Here is a 17,085-nt window from a genome sequence, read left to right as displayed (position 1 = left end):
TGCCATTTTGATGCCCATTCACCCAGTTCAGTGAGATCCTTTTGAAGCGCCTCACAATTTGTCTTTACTTCTAGCATCCTGAACAATTTGGTGTCATCAGTAAACACTGTTTAACCCTAATTCTATTATTATTATTATTGCATTTTCAGTTTGTTTTTATTTGCTTTTCTATTACAGTTCTTCATTGGTATATCAGCAATAGTACAACAACTGTTGCATTTTTTAAAAATGAAAATAAAAAAGAGTAAGGAAAGGGAAAAAAGAAAACTTCTTTTCATATACTTCCCTTCCACTCCTTCCCTGGTTTCCTCTCTATTCCCAACCTATCTGCATCTTATTGTTCTTCTAAATTTTCCTCTCTCCTTTTCTTTATCTCATAACCTACGCTGCTGAATTATGCTGATCCTGCTACATTGATTGTCTTTTGGTAATATTTTTTCATATATTCTATATATAACATCCAATCCTCATTAAGTTTTTAAAAATCTGTTTCTTATTCTATTCTATTCTATTCTATTCTTTCTATTCTATTCTTAGTCATACCTACTAGTTCCGTGTATTCCAGCAGTTTATGGTGCCCCACCTCTTTTGTTGGAACAATGTCTGTTCTCCACTTTTGTGCAAGTTAAACCCCAATTCTAGATCACTTACGAACAGGTTACAACTTGCCAGTCATAAAAGTTGATGCTCAACAGACTCCACTTTTTATATCCCTGCTTTTAACCAAAAGGAGTTAAAATTGGTCCACTGCCTTCTGGATTTGTTTCCTCCCTGCAGAGCTGATGTTCTCTAACCTCCAGATTGCACTTTCATTCCATTTACTACTTGCTGATAGAAAATGGAAATTCCCAGGGAATTTTGAAATTCCCAGAGAGAGGATACAAAGTTCAAAGCATTTGGGACTATATCAGAGGCAGTGTAGGTCACTTTTCACTTTTCTACTAATTTAGAGTAGTACAAGAGTTCAAATTTGGAAGGCTTGTGATAATTGTGATGATGCCAGCTACTATTATTCTTTTAATCACATGGTATAGTCAGTACTTTCTACAGCCCCCCTTTTTGGACTTGGTTTCTCAAGATTGCTTAATAACTTGTAACTTGAGAGCAAAATTACTACTTCTAATGCTAGAGCAGCAAAAAACAACAACCCCCAAAAACCAATTCCTTTCCATTCATTTTTGAACAAAAGCCCAATGTGCTACATTAATTCAAAACAAGCACATAGATTATTAGATTTCTACATTAGTATCTCTTGCAAGATGTTAATTTAGTATAAAATTGTATATAGTGTTATATAAAAAGAAAAACACCATAGAGCCTGCCAACTATTTTAAAAGACATATCTAAACCATTTTTTGCCATGTTTCCCTTAGAGGATTCAATCCCACATGATCTCTCTTTCAAACTAGAGGGAGGATACTCACACACATTTTTGCAGTATAATTTCTTCCACACAGCTAAGATTTATTAAGTTATTCTGAAATTGTTAATTAGGCCCATCTGGCAGGATTTTCAGGTTGCTTTCTATCTTCTGTTCTAGTTTATAGTAACTGCCTCTCATGATTCTGCTTTTAAGCAGGTTTGGGTGATAGACACACAGCAGCACCTTAATTCGTAAATTGTCACAGAATACCCTTTACAGATTTTTCATTCTTCCCAGCATGTTATTTTGGGGGACCTTGCTTTAAACTGCAATTACAGCTACATTTGCAATTTACTGGCATTTCTGAGCTGTCATTTATTGCTATGTATCTCACTTTGCAAGGGCATTTGCCTGGATGGGTCATTAAGAGAACAAAGGAAAGGGGGCTCTGTGCCAGATGACAAATGGTGGGGCCCCTCCTCTAGCTCTTAGAGAGTTGGAAAGACAAAGCCTGTGTTTTAGAGCAGAGTTTGCTGCCTTGTGACCTAGAGAAAATAGCTACAGGCAGGAAGGGAAGAGAGAAAGCCATGGTTGATTTCTTAAATCCAAGGCTGTGGCAGTGGGAGATGAGGGTTTCACTGCTGTGAACTTCTAAGTCGTAGGCTGGCTCAGCTTGTATGTGCATAGTAGGCTCAGGTTGTAATTAAACAATTTATAATAAAGACACCGCTGTCTCCGCTGTGCCTCATTCCCAAAAGGAAACACAAACCCTGGTTAGCGCCTGGAATCTCACACTGCTCGGAGATTGGGATGCCATGCAAAAATTCTACACATAAGCAACTCAATAAATCTATATCAATGGCTTGTTCACATTATTGTGGTCATAAAAGGCTGGTATGCATTTAAGTGTGTACAAGATAAACATGCTATGTATATGTAGTAAACATGTTGCTGTATATTTGATCTCTATGACCCCTCCTCTGTTTCTTTGAGAACAGGATAACAAAGATCAGCCCTGGGCCATATATTGCCAGTGCAGGATTTCTAGCAGAAATTGCCTTTAAAAAAATCAGTTCTTTAAAATGCAACCAAAATAAATGTAACCAGAAGAACCATGGCTTTGTGTCTGTTGTTTTGGGGGATGGCATGGCTAAGTGAAGTCTTAAGAAGAGAACCACGAACTAATCTGTGAACTTTAAACAAAGAAGAAAGTAGAGACTAACAAAGCTAAAGGGTGCAATAACAGCCAGATTATTAAGAGTATATTTCAGTTACTATCAGTTTTCTCTTTCAGTCTGGGTTGTGGGTTTTTGTTTTTTGTTTTTTTGTAGTTGGTTTAAATCCATTTTTCAAGAGCTTTTGTTTGATTCCATGTTAACATCACCGGTAAAGTGTTTTATGTTGTGTTGTTTGCACAGCTTTCTGAATTGGGATTAAACTCATTTGACTCTACCCCATGGTTAAGATTGATGCAAATTGCAACTCTTAAACAGGATTAAGGCTGGCAGGGTAAGAATGGGAGGAATTGGTGCTTGTAGGAGCTGGGGGTCCACATGATTCTGCGGCCTGCTTCTGATTTTTGTGTCAAAGATGATGATGGTTATAATCTGTCCTTCATCCCAAGGTCCCAAGCAAGATTACAACACATTATTAAAAACAGTTTAAAACAGTTTGCCGTCACAGAAATAAGGTAGGATGTCACAGTGATAGAATTAAGAGCATGGAGAGGAGACAGGACCAAAGTCGCATATGATAAAATGCAACAAATTGCAGGAATGCCTCTTGAAAGAAACCAGGGAAACAATATATTTTCTGACTGTTCCGATGACCTGTTGGGATGTTATCTCTTTTACTTGTGGATCCACTTTTTTACCTGCTAACGGTTTGCAAATTTGGGGTGTGTGCTCTGTTATTTGTGTGTGGATGAGAAAAGGAGGTATCTTCCTGTACCAAAATATTTTCCCACACTGCATCTGATTTCTTTATTATCCCTTTGCGACCACAGTTTTCTTCAGCACTTCCTTTTCCTAACCTGGAAAACTTATTCCAGTTTTGGCAGTGATCTTTCTTCCTCCCATGTGAGCACAGGGTATTATCTGCCTTATCTTTTACAAGGCAACCTTTTCTCCACACGCCCCTTTCCTATTCAGAAGTCCATTTTTTTGCCAAACCAGACTTTGTTAATGAGGACTTTGTTATATCTTCTGCTCCAGAGTTCTGACTTTTCTTCTTCAAATGACACTATTTGTTTTTCACTTTCCCCCCTTTGTCTTGTACTGCTTTGTAACTCTGAAAGGTCTTTACTTAGCCATGTGTTTTGTTGACCTTACATATGACTTGCAGAATGTTATATCTTATCCACAAGTGTATTCTTAACTTTTTAGTGAGAATATAAATATGTTTCCATTTACAACAGTATTTAAACATAATTGCTTATGTTGAAATAATATTGGGTTCCTTTTTAATATGTGTATGTTGAGTTGTAAAGTCCTTGGCTGGGAAAAATCCTTATCCTGTTTCCTACAACTACAAAATGATAAAACAACCCTCTTGATCTATATAAATCTTGGCTCAGCAGTTGGATGGTTTTGCCTAATCAGCATCTCTACATCCATCTTTTATTCGTGTAAAACAATCATATTCCACTATTACTAATTTGCATTCACACATTTTAAAGTGAGAAATACCATGAATTTGAAGATTTCTAACATGTAGTTTTATCCTGTAGCTGAAAAACACAATGTGTGTCACCCTGCATTTTTCCTCAGAATTTTCTTTAAACCGTCTGATCCAAATTCTTAAAATGTACCTGAACCCAAAAAGCAGTTTAGGAATCTGGCAAGAAAGTGCTTTATTCTTGTTTTACCCCTTTGAATGTTATTTTTAACCTAAATTTCCATCATTACAAAATTTTGTGCCAAATTCCCTTATTAACTGATTGTTTGATTTTTGTAAAATAAAATAGAGGCATTTTAAAGAGGTTTTGGGGTTTTTTGGGAACAGATGGCAATGCACACACCCCAGATTATGGTATGCAATTTATTTTAACTGTTGTGGGTTATAGATTTGTGAACTAGTGAGCTGGAGATCAATCTTTTCTTAGTTATAGGAAGTGTCCTAGCCATTATCCTTCTGTCCTGCTTCTTAAATCAAATTAAACAGAGGAGGGAGATGCCTGTATCTTATTGGCAGAGCCGTATGCTTTGCACACAGAAGGCATGAGATTCAGCCACTGGAATATCCATTTAAAGAGAACCCAGATAGCAAGTCCTGTATTCCAAACAATAAGAGACTTCCTAACAGAGCAGTCAGCCTTAAGCTTAGAGAGACCAACAGTCTGGTTCTGTATCATACTGCTTCATGTGTTTGTCTGAAAATACCTTTTCACAAAGCGCATACTTCAAACTATGAAATTCACTTCCACAAGAGGTAGTGATAGTCACTAACTTTGATAGCTTTCAAAGAGGGTTAGACAAATTCATGGAGGGTAAGGCTACATTCTGCCTCCACTGACAGAGTTCTTGCAGGTTTCCTATGATCATTTAGTTGGCCTTTGTGAGAATAGGATGCTGGATTAGATTGGCCTTTGACCTGATACGTGTTATTTATCTCATGTTATTTCTTTTTATTATTTTAAAATATTTTAATCCATGCTTCATTGTTAAAGAGATCCCTGGTTAAGGTGCAGTAAAATAGGAATAAAACCAAAAAACATCAACAGGAGCAGATAAATAAACAGCTTAAGCAATACCAGCACCGATACCAGAACCTCATCATATATAGTCCATTTCATAGGTTTGTTGTAACAAGCTAAGAATAGCAATGTAGTGAGCACATTTAAAGGGCCACTATAATGATGACAATAATAGATCAAGTCTTGTTGCACATCTCAACGCTCCTAGGTTCAGATTAACATTCACATTTTGTTGATTCTGCTAATTCCTGACTGAATGTCTTTCTGTTTTTCTAATCCTTTACTCGCTGTTCCGTTCGAATATCAAACTTTTCAGAATAGTGTTTAAGGCAACAAATTAAACTGCAACTTTTCATTTCTTTATTACGCCTACTTGCCGGTCCATTTATTGGCCCCTGAATCGTACATGTGTGTATGTCTCCTTTGGAGAAACAAATGCAACCATCTGCCCATTATGTCATTTTCTACCACAAGCTGTGGTCATGGCCACCTACTTAGATGACTTTAAAAGGAGGTTGGACAAATTCATGGAAGGCAAGGCTATTAATGGTTACTATTCATCATCCAGGATCAGAGGCACCATGTTGGAGAACACAAGTGGGAGTGTTAGATTGCCCTCATGTCCTACTTGTGGTCTTTCCATAGGCTTCTAGTTGGCCACCATGGGAAACAGGATGCTCGGTTAAATAGATCCTGCTTGATCCTGCAGGTCTGCTGTACTTGTTTTTACATGACACGATATCATTACCAGAAGCTGTGATGATGAATTAATAAGTGTGCCATTAAACAAAGTTTTATGATCCATGCTGAAACCTTTTTGTGGGAAGGAGGGAGGGATAAGTGGGAAATATTTTTTTAAAATCAAAGGTTATATAGAACATGAGCTTTTTATTTAGAAATTGGAAAAAAATGCTGTTAACATGGGTTATGTGGCATGACTAAATAACTACTGTTACTGCAAGGCCAATTGGAATATACATGTGCTGTCTTTTTCCCGCAGAACAATTTTGTACAATAGTTATTAAAGACAAAAGAGATTTTTAATAGAATAACCTTTCTTGTGCATTAAACGTGGATGTGTTTTTTTCAGTGCCTAAGAACAGCTTGTCTGGAAAGCTTGTTAGTATTTGCAATACTTTGTTTCTGCCTTAATTAAAGCATATATTTTTCTATTTGGAAAAAAAAATCATTATCTGCCTCCTGTGGGAACTACTTTTCCCTCCTTGAACAGTTTATTGATGTTATAGTGCTCTATAAAGAGAGATGTTTGCAAAGTGTATGTCACTTTTAAGAGGAGTCGGCACTCTCTCTCCTGCAGGAAGCGAGAACTAGGGGGGAAAGGAAGAGGCAGCTACAAGCTGGAATAGATAGCTTCACTTTGTTCAGTAAAGTAAGGTTAGCATTTGAAGTTAACAAAAGAAATCTAAGCTCGCTGTTCAGGAACACCTTGGTGACAAGGTGAAAGAAAGAGAGACTCAGAAACAGGGAAGAAAAGCAAACAAAAACCTGTGAAGAAAAGAGCTGGTTTCACTTTATGTAGCAGAAGTATAGAAGAATAGGGATGGGCAAATGCGGCCCTCCAAAATGCAGCACAATCCTCAATAGGACTCATCAGTTTTTGAGGAAAAGGATCACTTTACTAAAGTATGCGGCCTGAAGTAAATGGGAGTGTGGTGATCACACAGGGTCCCCTGGACGTTTAATGGACTACTTTGCCACCACTGTGGCCACCTCCCCGCTGCCACCAACCCATTACTCTCGGGTACACACTGAGTCCAGACAGCTGTCAAAATTGAACCAAACAAACAAGTTTATTTTATAAGTATTAACAAGTTTATGGTTTCTCAGATAATATTCTTGTCAGTTTCTTAACTTTAGTTTCTTTACCAGCCTATACCTTCCTAATACCTTCTGACTGAATATCTCAACTGTTTGACTGAATATCTCAACTGTTTGACTGACTCCTCTTAACAGATTCTCTCACTCTCTCACATCAGACTAGCCCAACCCACAGACTTATCCTCTCCGTCCCTTCTCTAACTCCAGACTGACTTCTCAACAACTCTAACTCTAACTCCTCCCCTTGGGTTCCTATTGGTTAGTCATTTTACACTTAGTTAACCCTTTCCTTATGAACCCAGTATGATGTCACACACCTAGGAGGGCAAATGCCAAAGGGAGCAAGTTGTTGTTGTTCTTGTTTTTGTTACCTTTATTTACACCCCCCCTTTCCCCCCGACACGACTGAAGGCGTCTTATAGATAAAATAGAAATAGTTAAAAGCATTGGGGGGAGGGACATTAAAAACAATTAAACATATATACATACGTCTGTCTGTGTGTGTGCGTGCGTGTTATCTATTAAAACATACAGATGATTGCAATAAAACCATCACATCACCAGCTGCTTACAAGCCTGTTCACAAAAGCCTGTTGGAATAATAGAGTCTTCACCTGCCAGCAGAAGGACAAGAAGAAAGGAACCAGTCTTAACTTCTGTAGGGAGGGAGTTTCAAAATCTGGGAGCAGCTACCAATAAGGCCACCTCTTCCATCCCCACCAAGTGTGCCTGTGTGGTTGGTGGGACTGAGAGAAGGACTTCCCCCAGGTCTTAGAGCCCAAGCAGGGAATATGGTCTCCATATAGCCTGATCCTAAGCCATATAGGGCTTTATAAACAGCTGTTTGAATTATGCCTGGAAACAGACCAGTAGCTTGTTGCAACAAGGGAGTCGTATGCTCCTATAGTCGTATGCTCCCCAGGTCTTAGACCCCAAGCAGGGAATATGGTCTTCCATATAGCCTGATCCTAAGCCATATAGGGCTTTATAAACAGCTGTTTGAATTATGCCTGGAAACAAACCAGTAGCTTGTTGCAACAAGGGAGTCGTATGCTCCTATAACCAGCAAAGAGACCAAAGCCCCCAGATTAAACAAATAGGCCAAGGCCAGTGAAAGGGGCAATGTTGTTTGGGGAAGAAATACAAAAACTGGAATACGGTACTTAAAAATGTGACCCAGCAGCCTGTAACAACCTCTTACACTGAAATACAATTGCTTGTAGATAAAGGAACACAGCTTTCAACAGCCTAAAAGAAGTAACCTGTGGAGGCTTGCAAGAATGCCCAAGAGTATAATCACTGCAGCAGTATGGATTTTGGGTAACTGATAATGAACTCTAACAGTACAAGGACAGTTAAAAGAATTGTGCCGAGGGGAAGGGGAGCTCAGTATTGTAGCAAATCACTCTGCCATCTAGTCTTACCCAACTATTCTTACTAGGAAACTCTGAACAATGTTGTATCTTGCTCACAGTGAACATTATAGAATTGTAAAGTCTACTATGATGGGAAAACGTCTGTTTTCCCAGATGAAGGGCTTATCCACAATCAACTTAACTCCACTCTTTCCAGACACAATCTGCAATTTAAAGCTATGTTTCTGAGCACCCTTCCCCCCCCCGAGCTTTCCCTGTGAAAACCTGCTCTTTAAAGCTCAATTGGAACAAACATCAATCTACTCTGATTCTGCTTTAAATAGTGGGTTCTCATGGGAACAGCTTGGGGCAAAAAACACACACAACCCGCTTGGACACTGAGTGTTAAAGGGCACAATCTTTGCCTGGAAAGAGCAAGTTAAGTGTGAACAGTGCCTACAATCAGAACCCAACAAGATTTGAGAGTGGGCGCAGGGACGCCCAGCAGGGTTGCTGCTTTTCTTTTCTTTTTTATAATCATTATTATTAATTTTAACATCTAAATTATAATACGTACCACAAAACTTTATCACTTATACAATCTTTTTGGACTTCCGTCAGCACGTCTGATGATCCACTGTTTTAACCACTTCTTATGCATTTCTTAAATTTATATTACCTTTAAATGTCTTAACTAATCATCCTCCCCCTTATCCATTTTTGCAATAATTCCAATAATACTCCTCACAAAACTTCTTGCAAGCCTACAAACGTCGCCTGATCTTCACAAATACTTTTCAAATAATCCGTACATTTACTCCAGTCTTCTGTGAATTTCTGGTCCCGCCAATTTCGAATCCTTCCTGTTAGTTTATCCAGTTCTGCATAGTCCATTAGTTTCGTCCTCCATTCTTCTTTCGTCAGTAATTCTTCTTGCTTCCATTTTTGGGCCAATAATATTCTTGCTGCCGTTGTTGCATATAAAAGAGCTTACATTCCTTTCTGTTTATATCACTCCCTACAATGCCCAGTAAAAAATGCTTCTGGTTTCTTTATAAATGTATATTTCAACATTTTTTTCATCTCATTATATATCATCTCCCAGAAGCTTTTCACCTTTTTACATTCCCACCACATGTGATAAAATGTTCCTTCTTTTTCTTTACATTTCCAAAGTTTATTCCTAACTTTATACATTTTAGCTAACTTAACAGGTGTAATATACCATCTATACATCATTTTCATCATATTTTCTTTTAAGACATTGCATGCAGTAAATTTTAAACCTTCTTTCCATAATTTTACCCAGTCACTCAGCTGTATATTATACCCAAAATCCTTAGCCCAATGAATCATAACCGACTTTACCTCCTCATCCTTCAAATGCCATTCAAGCAGCAATTTATACATTTTAGACAAAATTTTACAATCATTACTTAATATCTCTAATTCAAACTTTGATCTATTTTCATCAAATCCTCTTTCTTTAAAATCCTGTTTAAACATTTCATTGGCCTGGCGGTAGTGTAGCCAATCATTCACATATTCTTTAATTTCTTCATATGGTTTTATTTTCCATTTGCTTCCTTCCTTTTGTATTAATTTCCCATAAGTTATCCATTTTCCACTCATATTGACCTTTTTCACACTCATTGCTTCTAGTGGGGATAACCAATGCAGTGTTTTATGTTCCAATAGGTTTTTAAACCTATCCCAAATTTCTATTAAAGATCTTCGAAATATATGGCTTCCAAATCCTTTATGGGCTTTTGTCTTATTATGCCATAAGTGTGCGTGCCACCCAAATCTATTATCATAACCTTCCAAATCCAACAATTCCGTATTTTCTAATAACATCCATTCCTTTAACCAACAGAGGCAGGATGCTTCATAATACAATTTCAGATCTGGCAGGGTGAAGCCTCCTTTTTTCTTTTGCATCTGTTAACAACTTAAACTGTATTCTCGTTGTTGCTTTTCGTTTTATTTCCCGTGGTTTTTGGAGCTCTGCAGAAATGCAGGAACCACTAAAGGGCTCTTGCCAAGCGATCTAGGTGAGACAGGTACAGGAGCCCTGAGAGAACAAAATGTTGGCAACGCAAATAGACAGGGAGTCAGCCCATACTCAACTTCTGCGTATCCAGCTGGCCCTGCCTACCTACCCCAACTTCCCCTGAACCTGCTACTGAGGTTTCTCCATTCTTCCACCCACTAGTAACTGCCTTTCCCCTCAGCCACCCTGTCCATTTGTGACATCACAGGAAGTTTGTAGCAACTGCTTAGGGATGCAGCTGCACAGCCTCCCATCCTGGTACTGGAAAGGGGAATGTCATGAATGTTACTTAGATGTATTTAGAAATAAATTTATTTAGAAGTAGAAGATGGCTTGCTTAAGCTCTGCTGTCTCCTTCATTGCTGCTTTCAGGGAAAGCCTTGTCAGCTTGTGACATCCATGAAAGGCAAACACAGATACAGTGAGGGGAATGGCCCTCATTCAACAGTTATCATCCAGCCACCTCCACTGGCCAGCCTGCCCCCTCCACTGGCTTCCACCCATGAATATCCAGTGGTTCATTCGCCCAGAGCCTGAAGGGCAGCCTACACCACTATCTGAACATGCAATTCCCAGTCATACCGTGTCTGGTGGGTGACCTATGTCCACACTCTCCATTCATACTTACCCCAGCATCAACCCACAAATATCCACACAGCTTTTGTCAATGGCCTTCTGAAGGTGAATTTCAACCAGCTTACATGCACAAACTTCAGCCTCCTTCAGCCCTGCGGCATCCCGGGCTTCCACATGCTAATCACAGCTTCTGCCAGGTCCATCTCCAGCTTCCAACCATGGACATCTGCCCCTTTCAAGCTGTGGCCCTGCTCAGCAGGTACACTTACCTTCTCGTTGCTCCACAGCATCTCATTGATGGATGATGGCCTCCTTCCATTTGCCACTTTGCCTCCATGCAGAAGGAGACCACCAAGTACTGAATAACACAACTGTTGTCCACTGTGTCCGTTTCAAGCTTTGCCTTGGGCTTTCCCCTTGGGCTGCCTTTGTATATCCACTGAGTTGCCATGCGCTTATGTGACATCACAGGGCGTCCACAGCCAATAACAGCAGCTGGAGAGGCATCATCATCACCACCTCTTCAGGCCTCACAATGGTGGTTGCAGCTCAGCAGCCATTTCCCCTTTGCTTGTTTGCTATGTACACCTCACTCCTTATCTGTAATGACATCAGAGAAAGGCATGCCATAAATCCACCTTCCCATTTTGATTCTCTGGCACCCTATCTGCAATTCCAAAATATAGATGCGCTTTTACTCTCGCAAGATTGAATGTATTGCCCTCGGCTGTACTTGAGGGATGATTCCAACAGATTCCACGAAAAGCGCTTAAGTCCCTGTGGAGATGGCAGCACCGAATCAGTGGTGCACGCCCTTCTGGCTTGCACTCTTTGGAATGAGATTATCACCCCTCTTTTATTGTCCATTCCAGGTTGCCAAACCACTGCCACAGTGTCCTTTCTCTTGGCAGATCAAGATGAGCAGGTGACAGCAAAGGTTGCAAGGTTTTTAGCTGGAGCAATCAGAATAAGATCCACCATTTGACTGCTGATTCAGGACCCTAAACTGTGTTTTATATAATCAACTTTTTATTTCTGTTCTGTGTACATTGCAAAGTTATTTTGTTGCTATGGCCTATGGCTGACGCAAATAAAGTTTCATTAATTCATTCAAACAAGATTTGAAATTAATTACCAGAGTTTTTGTTATGCAAATTGCAGCCATGGGGAAGGTACATCAAACTCAAGTTCGTGGATGTCTGGGGGGAAAGTTTAACTTTCTAAGCTGCAAAGATTGGCAAATTTCATCATGTCCCCTATCAGACTTCTCTTCTTATGGATAAACATTCCCATTTCTTTCAACCTATCCTTATAGGACTTGTTTCATTTAGTGCTGACCACCTTCATTTGCTGGCCTCTGAACTTGTTGCAGTTTGTCTGTATGCTTCTTAAAGTATGGTGTCAAGAGCTGCACACAGTACTCCAGATGTGATATGCGTAGTAAGAATAAAGCAGAACTGTTACTTCGAAACTATCGTTCTGTTGGTGATGCCTGAAATATCATTAACTGTGTGTGTGTGCCTGTGCCTAGATGTCATGAAGTAGTCTAAGAATCGGAGAAGTGCTTTAGTATTCTCACAACAAAGTGGCCCTCAACTGCAAGAAACCTCTGAAAGTGGGAATTAATGTGAAAGGTGTGAACTTCACTTGTTCTTCCAGAACAATGGCTACATTAGCCTGGAGCAGCAGGAAGGACTTAAGGTGTATCCAAGTGCTACATCACATTCGTTCATCTTTATAACTGTTAATTCATGCATATATTTTGTATAAGTACGCAGTCATGGTTTTCATCTTCAACTGTATTTTCCTGATTTTGTCAGCCCTATGTCCTGCTAATACCTTGCAAATCTGTTTCCTGCTTTATTTGGTCGTACAAATTCAGTTGGCAAGAATGCGTTATGGTTAAAATTATAAGTTTGTTGCTTAATAATATAGGTCATTTTGTAGCACGGTGGAAAAACAGTTTTTGTTAATGACCCAGTAATGTTTTAATTATACATGGGAAAAGCTCAGTTAATAGTGCTTATTAATGTGTTACTTCTTTATGCTGGCAGACTGTACCCTAGAGAGAGGGTGCACTATTTTCATTGCTTTTATTGTTATTGCTATTTCAGCACTTTGTACGGTTGTGTTTTTTTTAGAAACCGAGATCTTTGCTGTCTACAACAAGCCAAAGGCTTTGCAGAGATCCAGCCAGTACTACAGTTTAACAATCCCTGTGAAAATCACCAGTGATGGGCAGAGCATTTGCAGCTTGGAAGCCAATTGGCTGGAGCATATGACAGATCACTTTCGGAAAGGGAGCACGTTGGTGAATGCCATCTTCAGTCTTGGAATGATAAATGGTACGGAATTTCCCTGCAAGATTATTACTCTGTTTATATACTTCATTCGTTTAAAAGATCAGCTATTTTCTCTTTGTTTGTGACTATTAGAATGCACAAAAATTGCTCAGAATCTGAACATGAAAACGTGAGAATATTCATTATATATAAGTGGTAGGAACACTTTTTTAGTATGAAATCAAAGAAATGAGGCAGATGTGCCTAAGTAGCACCTCATTCTCTTGCTTCAATTTCCACTCTTTCAGATAGGTTCTTAGCAAAAAGGAACATTCCCTCTTTCTGCTAATTACACCTTGAAATTACATGCCATACTGAGTGCAAATTATTTGTTGGTGTCAATCAGGAACAGTCTTTGAAGCAGTAGCACCTTTGCAAATTTTCAAGCTGCTGAGTTTTAATTCCTACAAAACTTCTTTGCTGTTTTGTGACAATAGATCTTTTAAAATTCAAGGTAGGCTGCATAAAAGCCTCACACCAGATCCCATGGAGTATGTGTGTAAACTATATGCATACACAGGCTCAGTGTCGAGAGGCTTCTAAACCATTAGGAAGAGTGAAGTGGCTGCCTCAAGTGGAACATTCTTGGGAAGAGGGGCAGTGGCAGCAGCTTTCCCAGCTGTTCCTCCCAATTTATCCTGGCTCCCCCCTTTTTTTGGAGGATAGTCTCCTCTGCGCTCCCCAATGTCTTGGCCTGGCCTTGGTTCAGAAGCAAGGATGAGCTGGAGTTGCCTATGGAAGCCCAGCAGGGAACTGTTTTCCCAGTAACCCTGCGATGTTTACAGTTTCTGAGGAAGCTGCTTTCCCTTCCTGCTCATCTGTTGGGTTCCAGTACATACCTGATCCTTCTCTGTCTTCTCCCTCCTCCCAAGTAAAACCCACCCCCATAATGAAGGCCTAACTTCCAGACAAGCACTCCTCTATCAACTCTGGACTTATTGCTGGGCCTGACCCCACCTCTGCTACCGGGGAATTGGGTGTGGAGAGGGATGGCCTGTGGCTGAGGCAATTATGGTTTGGCAGGGGGCAGCAAAGGTTTCTTGGGGGCTGAGTAAGTTGGGCTGCTCAACTATGACATTGGGCTCCTTGGTGTGGCTGGACGAAGTCCTGCTCCTCCTCTTCAGATGAGGTTCCTCTGTGGTCCTGGTCAGGGCTGAGCTCTGACAGACATGAATAGAAAAGTCATTAGGAGCTGTGGAGCTTGGTAGAACAGCTGAAGATATGGCAGCTGCAAGAAATCATTGGACTGAGATGAACTTTTGCAGTGAGTAGTTCAAAGTACTGCTGTGGAGGCTGGTGAAATTTAGAGCAGAGGTTCTTTGTTATGTCCAGGCTGTTGCTTCCCCCAGCGACTGCAGTAGGAAGTGGAAGAGGCTGTTTAATGCTACAGGTATTGTCTTGGAGTGTGCCACCTGGGCCAGTCCTCCTGGCTTATATACAATTAGTGATAGTATGGGAACACCAACATTTTCAAGCACTTGCTGCATGACAGCATTTGTTCTGCAATAGTCACTTGCCTAAAGAACTCATAAACACCAATGTGTATGAAATTAAAAAAAAAATCTTTTCAGCTTTTTATTCCCCATTGGCTTTGTTGTGCATACCAATATCTGAAAGAACCACATGAAGTATGCATGTTATTTCTGAGTGAGTAACAATGCACTTCCATAGGTACAGGTTATACTGATGTTTAATAACTAAACATCAAACGCACACATAGTCTTTTTGATACAGCACAATCAAATGTCATTCTGTCCTCTCCTCCTCCAGCCTGGTGTAGTGGTTAAGAGCAGTAGTCTCGTAATCTGGTGAACTGGGTTCGCTTCCCCGTTCCTCCACATGCAGCTGCCCTTGGGCCAGTCACACTTCTCTGAAGTCTCTCAGCCTCACTCACCTCACAGAGTGTTTGTTGTGGGGGAGGAAGGGAAAGGAGATTGTTAGTCGCTTTGAGACTCCTTAAGGGGAGTAAAAGACGGGATATCAAATCCAAATTCCTCTTCTTCTTCTTCTTCTTCACCACCATGATATGTTTCTATCATGAGTGGTGACTACAAACCACAAACTAATTCTGCAGTTGCTAGCTCTCTTCATCTGCTATCTCCATTCCCTTGTGCTCTAACAGGGAAATAGGCAGCTGTTGTTTTTTACAATCTGAACACAGAAATCTTGACTTGTAACACGCATGGTGATAAGGATGAGACTCTTTATCAAATCTGTCAGTTTTTGTTTAGCTGAGCTATATACCTCAACTCTGCTTATTCTTTTGACTACTCAGAAATAGTAATATACACAGTCTTGATCTATCTCTAAGATTTCCAAACAGCAGTTTATGTAAATGAAAGGCCAAAGCCTATGTATTTGTGCTAGATGCCATATGTTAGGTGGTGCTATTGTAGGAAACAAAAATGTTATTTTTAGAACTTGGCTTGGGAGCTAAAGCTCTGAGCATGGATATTTAACATTTTTTGCTTCTCTCTGTGTGTGTTTTTAAACACAAAGCTTTATTTGTCTTCCTGTCTTTTCTCTAGGGAACTCAAGGCAATGTTCATGAAGATCCTAGGCAGACTTCTCTCCAGGCACTGATTAGATGCAGACCTGCTTAGCTTCAGTCGGGCTGCTGCATTATGTGCCATACCCCTGAACCCAATATTGTTCACATTGCTTGTTTTAATGTCTCTGCTACCAGTCTGAAGATAGAACTAGTGTTGCCACGTTCCAGTGAGGTAGCCTTAGACAAGTTTATTTTGACATACGCTTCCAAGGACTAGGGCCCACTTCTCGGTTGATTGGTGTGTGTGTGTGTGTGTGTGTGTGTGCGCGCGCAGTGGTGGCTGGTGTCCATTGAGACTGGTGGGGCATAAGACAGGAGGCCAACAGTAGACAGAGACAGAGCCAATGACTGATGCAACCACAGCCATTAATAGACAAAGCCAAGTAATTTTAGTTTCCTCCCCATCCTCCTCCCTGCTCAAGGACAATGCTGAAACAAAGGAGGAGGAAGGTTATACCCTGGACTGGTTGTAAGGAGGAAGGGAGGTAGGTGGGGGCTGACTGAGGGCAGGAAGTGCCCCATACACCCTAATGTAGCAGCCTCTGCTGCCTTGTGTGGTATTCATGTGAAAGCCCTTCTTCCCTTGCTGTTCCATATGGTTGAAACTGCCTTCTAGAATGCTTGTGCAATGCCACCTTTCCTACGTCCTTCAAATCTCTCCTCAAAGCCCACCTTTTCCATGTACTCTTTAGAGCAGCCCCTTTTGTCCCATGCCCTCTAGTAGCTTAACCTGCACCTAAGATTAAGCATGTGCAATCGAAACAACTGCCTATTCCTTCCTGTTTACCTCTGCCTCCATTTCCCACCCCTTTCAGTTTCTTCTGTGTCACGTTACAATCTCCAGGTACGGGCCCCTTACAATCTGAAGCACCGTTGTTGGGTAGTGGTGGTGGTGGTGGTGGTGATGATGATGACAGTAACATGGATATTAATTCCATGATATTTTGAGGCAAAAGATAATGCAACTACATAGGTAAAGGTAAAGGTACCCCTGCCCGTACGGGCCAGTCGTGTCCGACTCTAGGGTTGTGCGCCCATCTCACTTAAGAGGCCGGGGGCCAGCGCTGTCCGGAGACACTTCCGGGTCACGTGGCCAGCGTGACAAAGCTGCTCTGGCGAGCCGGTACCAGCGCAGCACACGGAAACGCCGTTTACCTTCCCGCTAGAAAGCGGTACCTATTTATCTACTTGCACTTAGGGGTGCTTTCGAACTGCTAGGTGGGCAGGAGCTGGGACCGAAAGACGGGAGCTCACCCCGCCGCGGGGATTCGAACCGCCGACCATACGATCGGCAAGTCCTAGGCACTGAGGT

The 17,085-nt window shown here is 40.7% G+C and overlaps 1 protein-coding gene across 5 annotated transcripts in view; it reads left to right on the top strand.

Moving 5' to 3' along the window:
* Positions 1–17,085, top strand: part of RFTN1 (raftlin, lipid raft linker 1) — a 103,522-nt gene that overhangs the window by 64,941 nt on the left and 21,496 nt on the right. For all 5 annotated transcript variants that reach the window (XM_053409681.1, XM_053409677.1, XM_053409676.1 and 2 more), the window contains one exon: positions 13,022–13,225. In XM_053409681.1, coding sequence (XP_053265656.1) covers positions 13,022–13,225 — 204 coding nt within the window. The remainder of the gene's footprint in view (positions 1–13,021; positions 13,226–17,085) is intronic.

The sequence above is a fragment of the Podarcis raffonei genome, chromosome 12 (assembly GCF_027172205.1).
Source record: "Podarcis raffonei isolate rPodRaf1 chromosome 12, rPodRaf1.pri, whole genome shotgun sequence".
Lineage (NCBI taxonomy): Eukaryota > Metazoa > Chordata > Lepidosauria > Squamata > Lacertidae > Podarcis > Podarcis raffonei.
The sequence above is the reverse complement of the archived record's forward strand: the minus strand, read 5'-3'. Positions and strand labels throughout refer to the sequence as shown.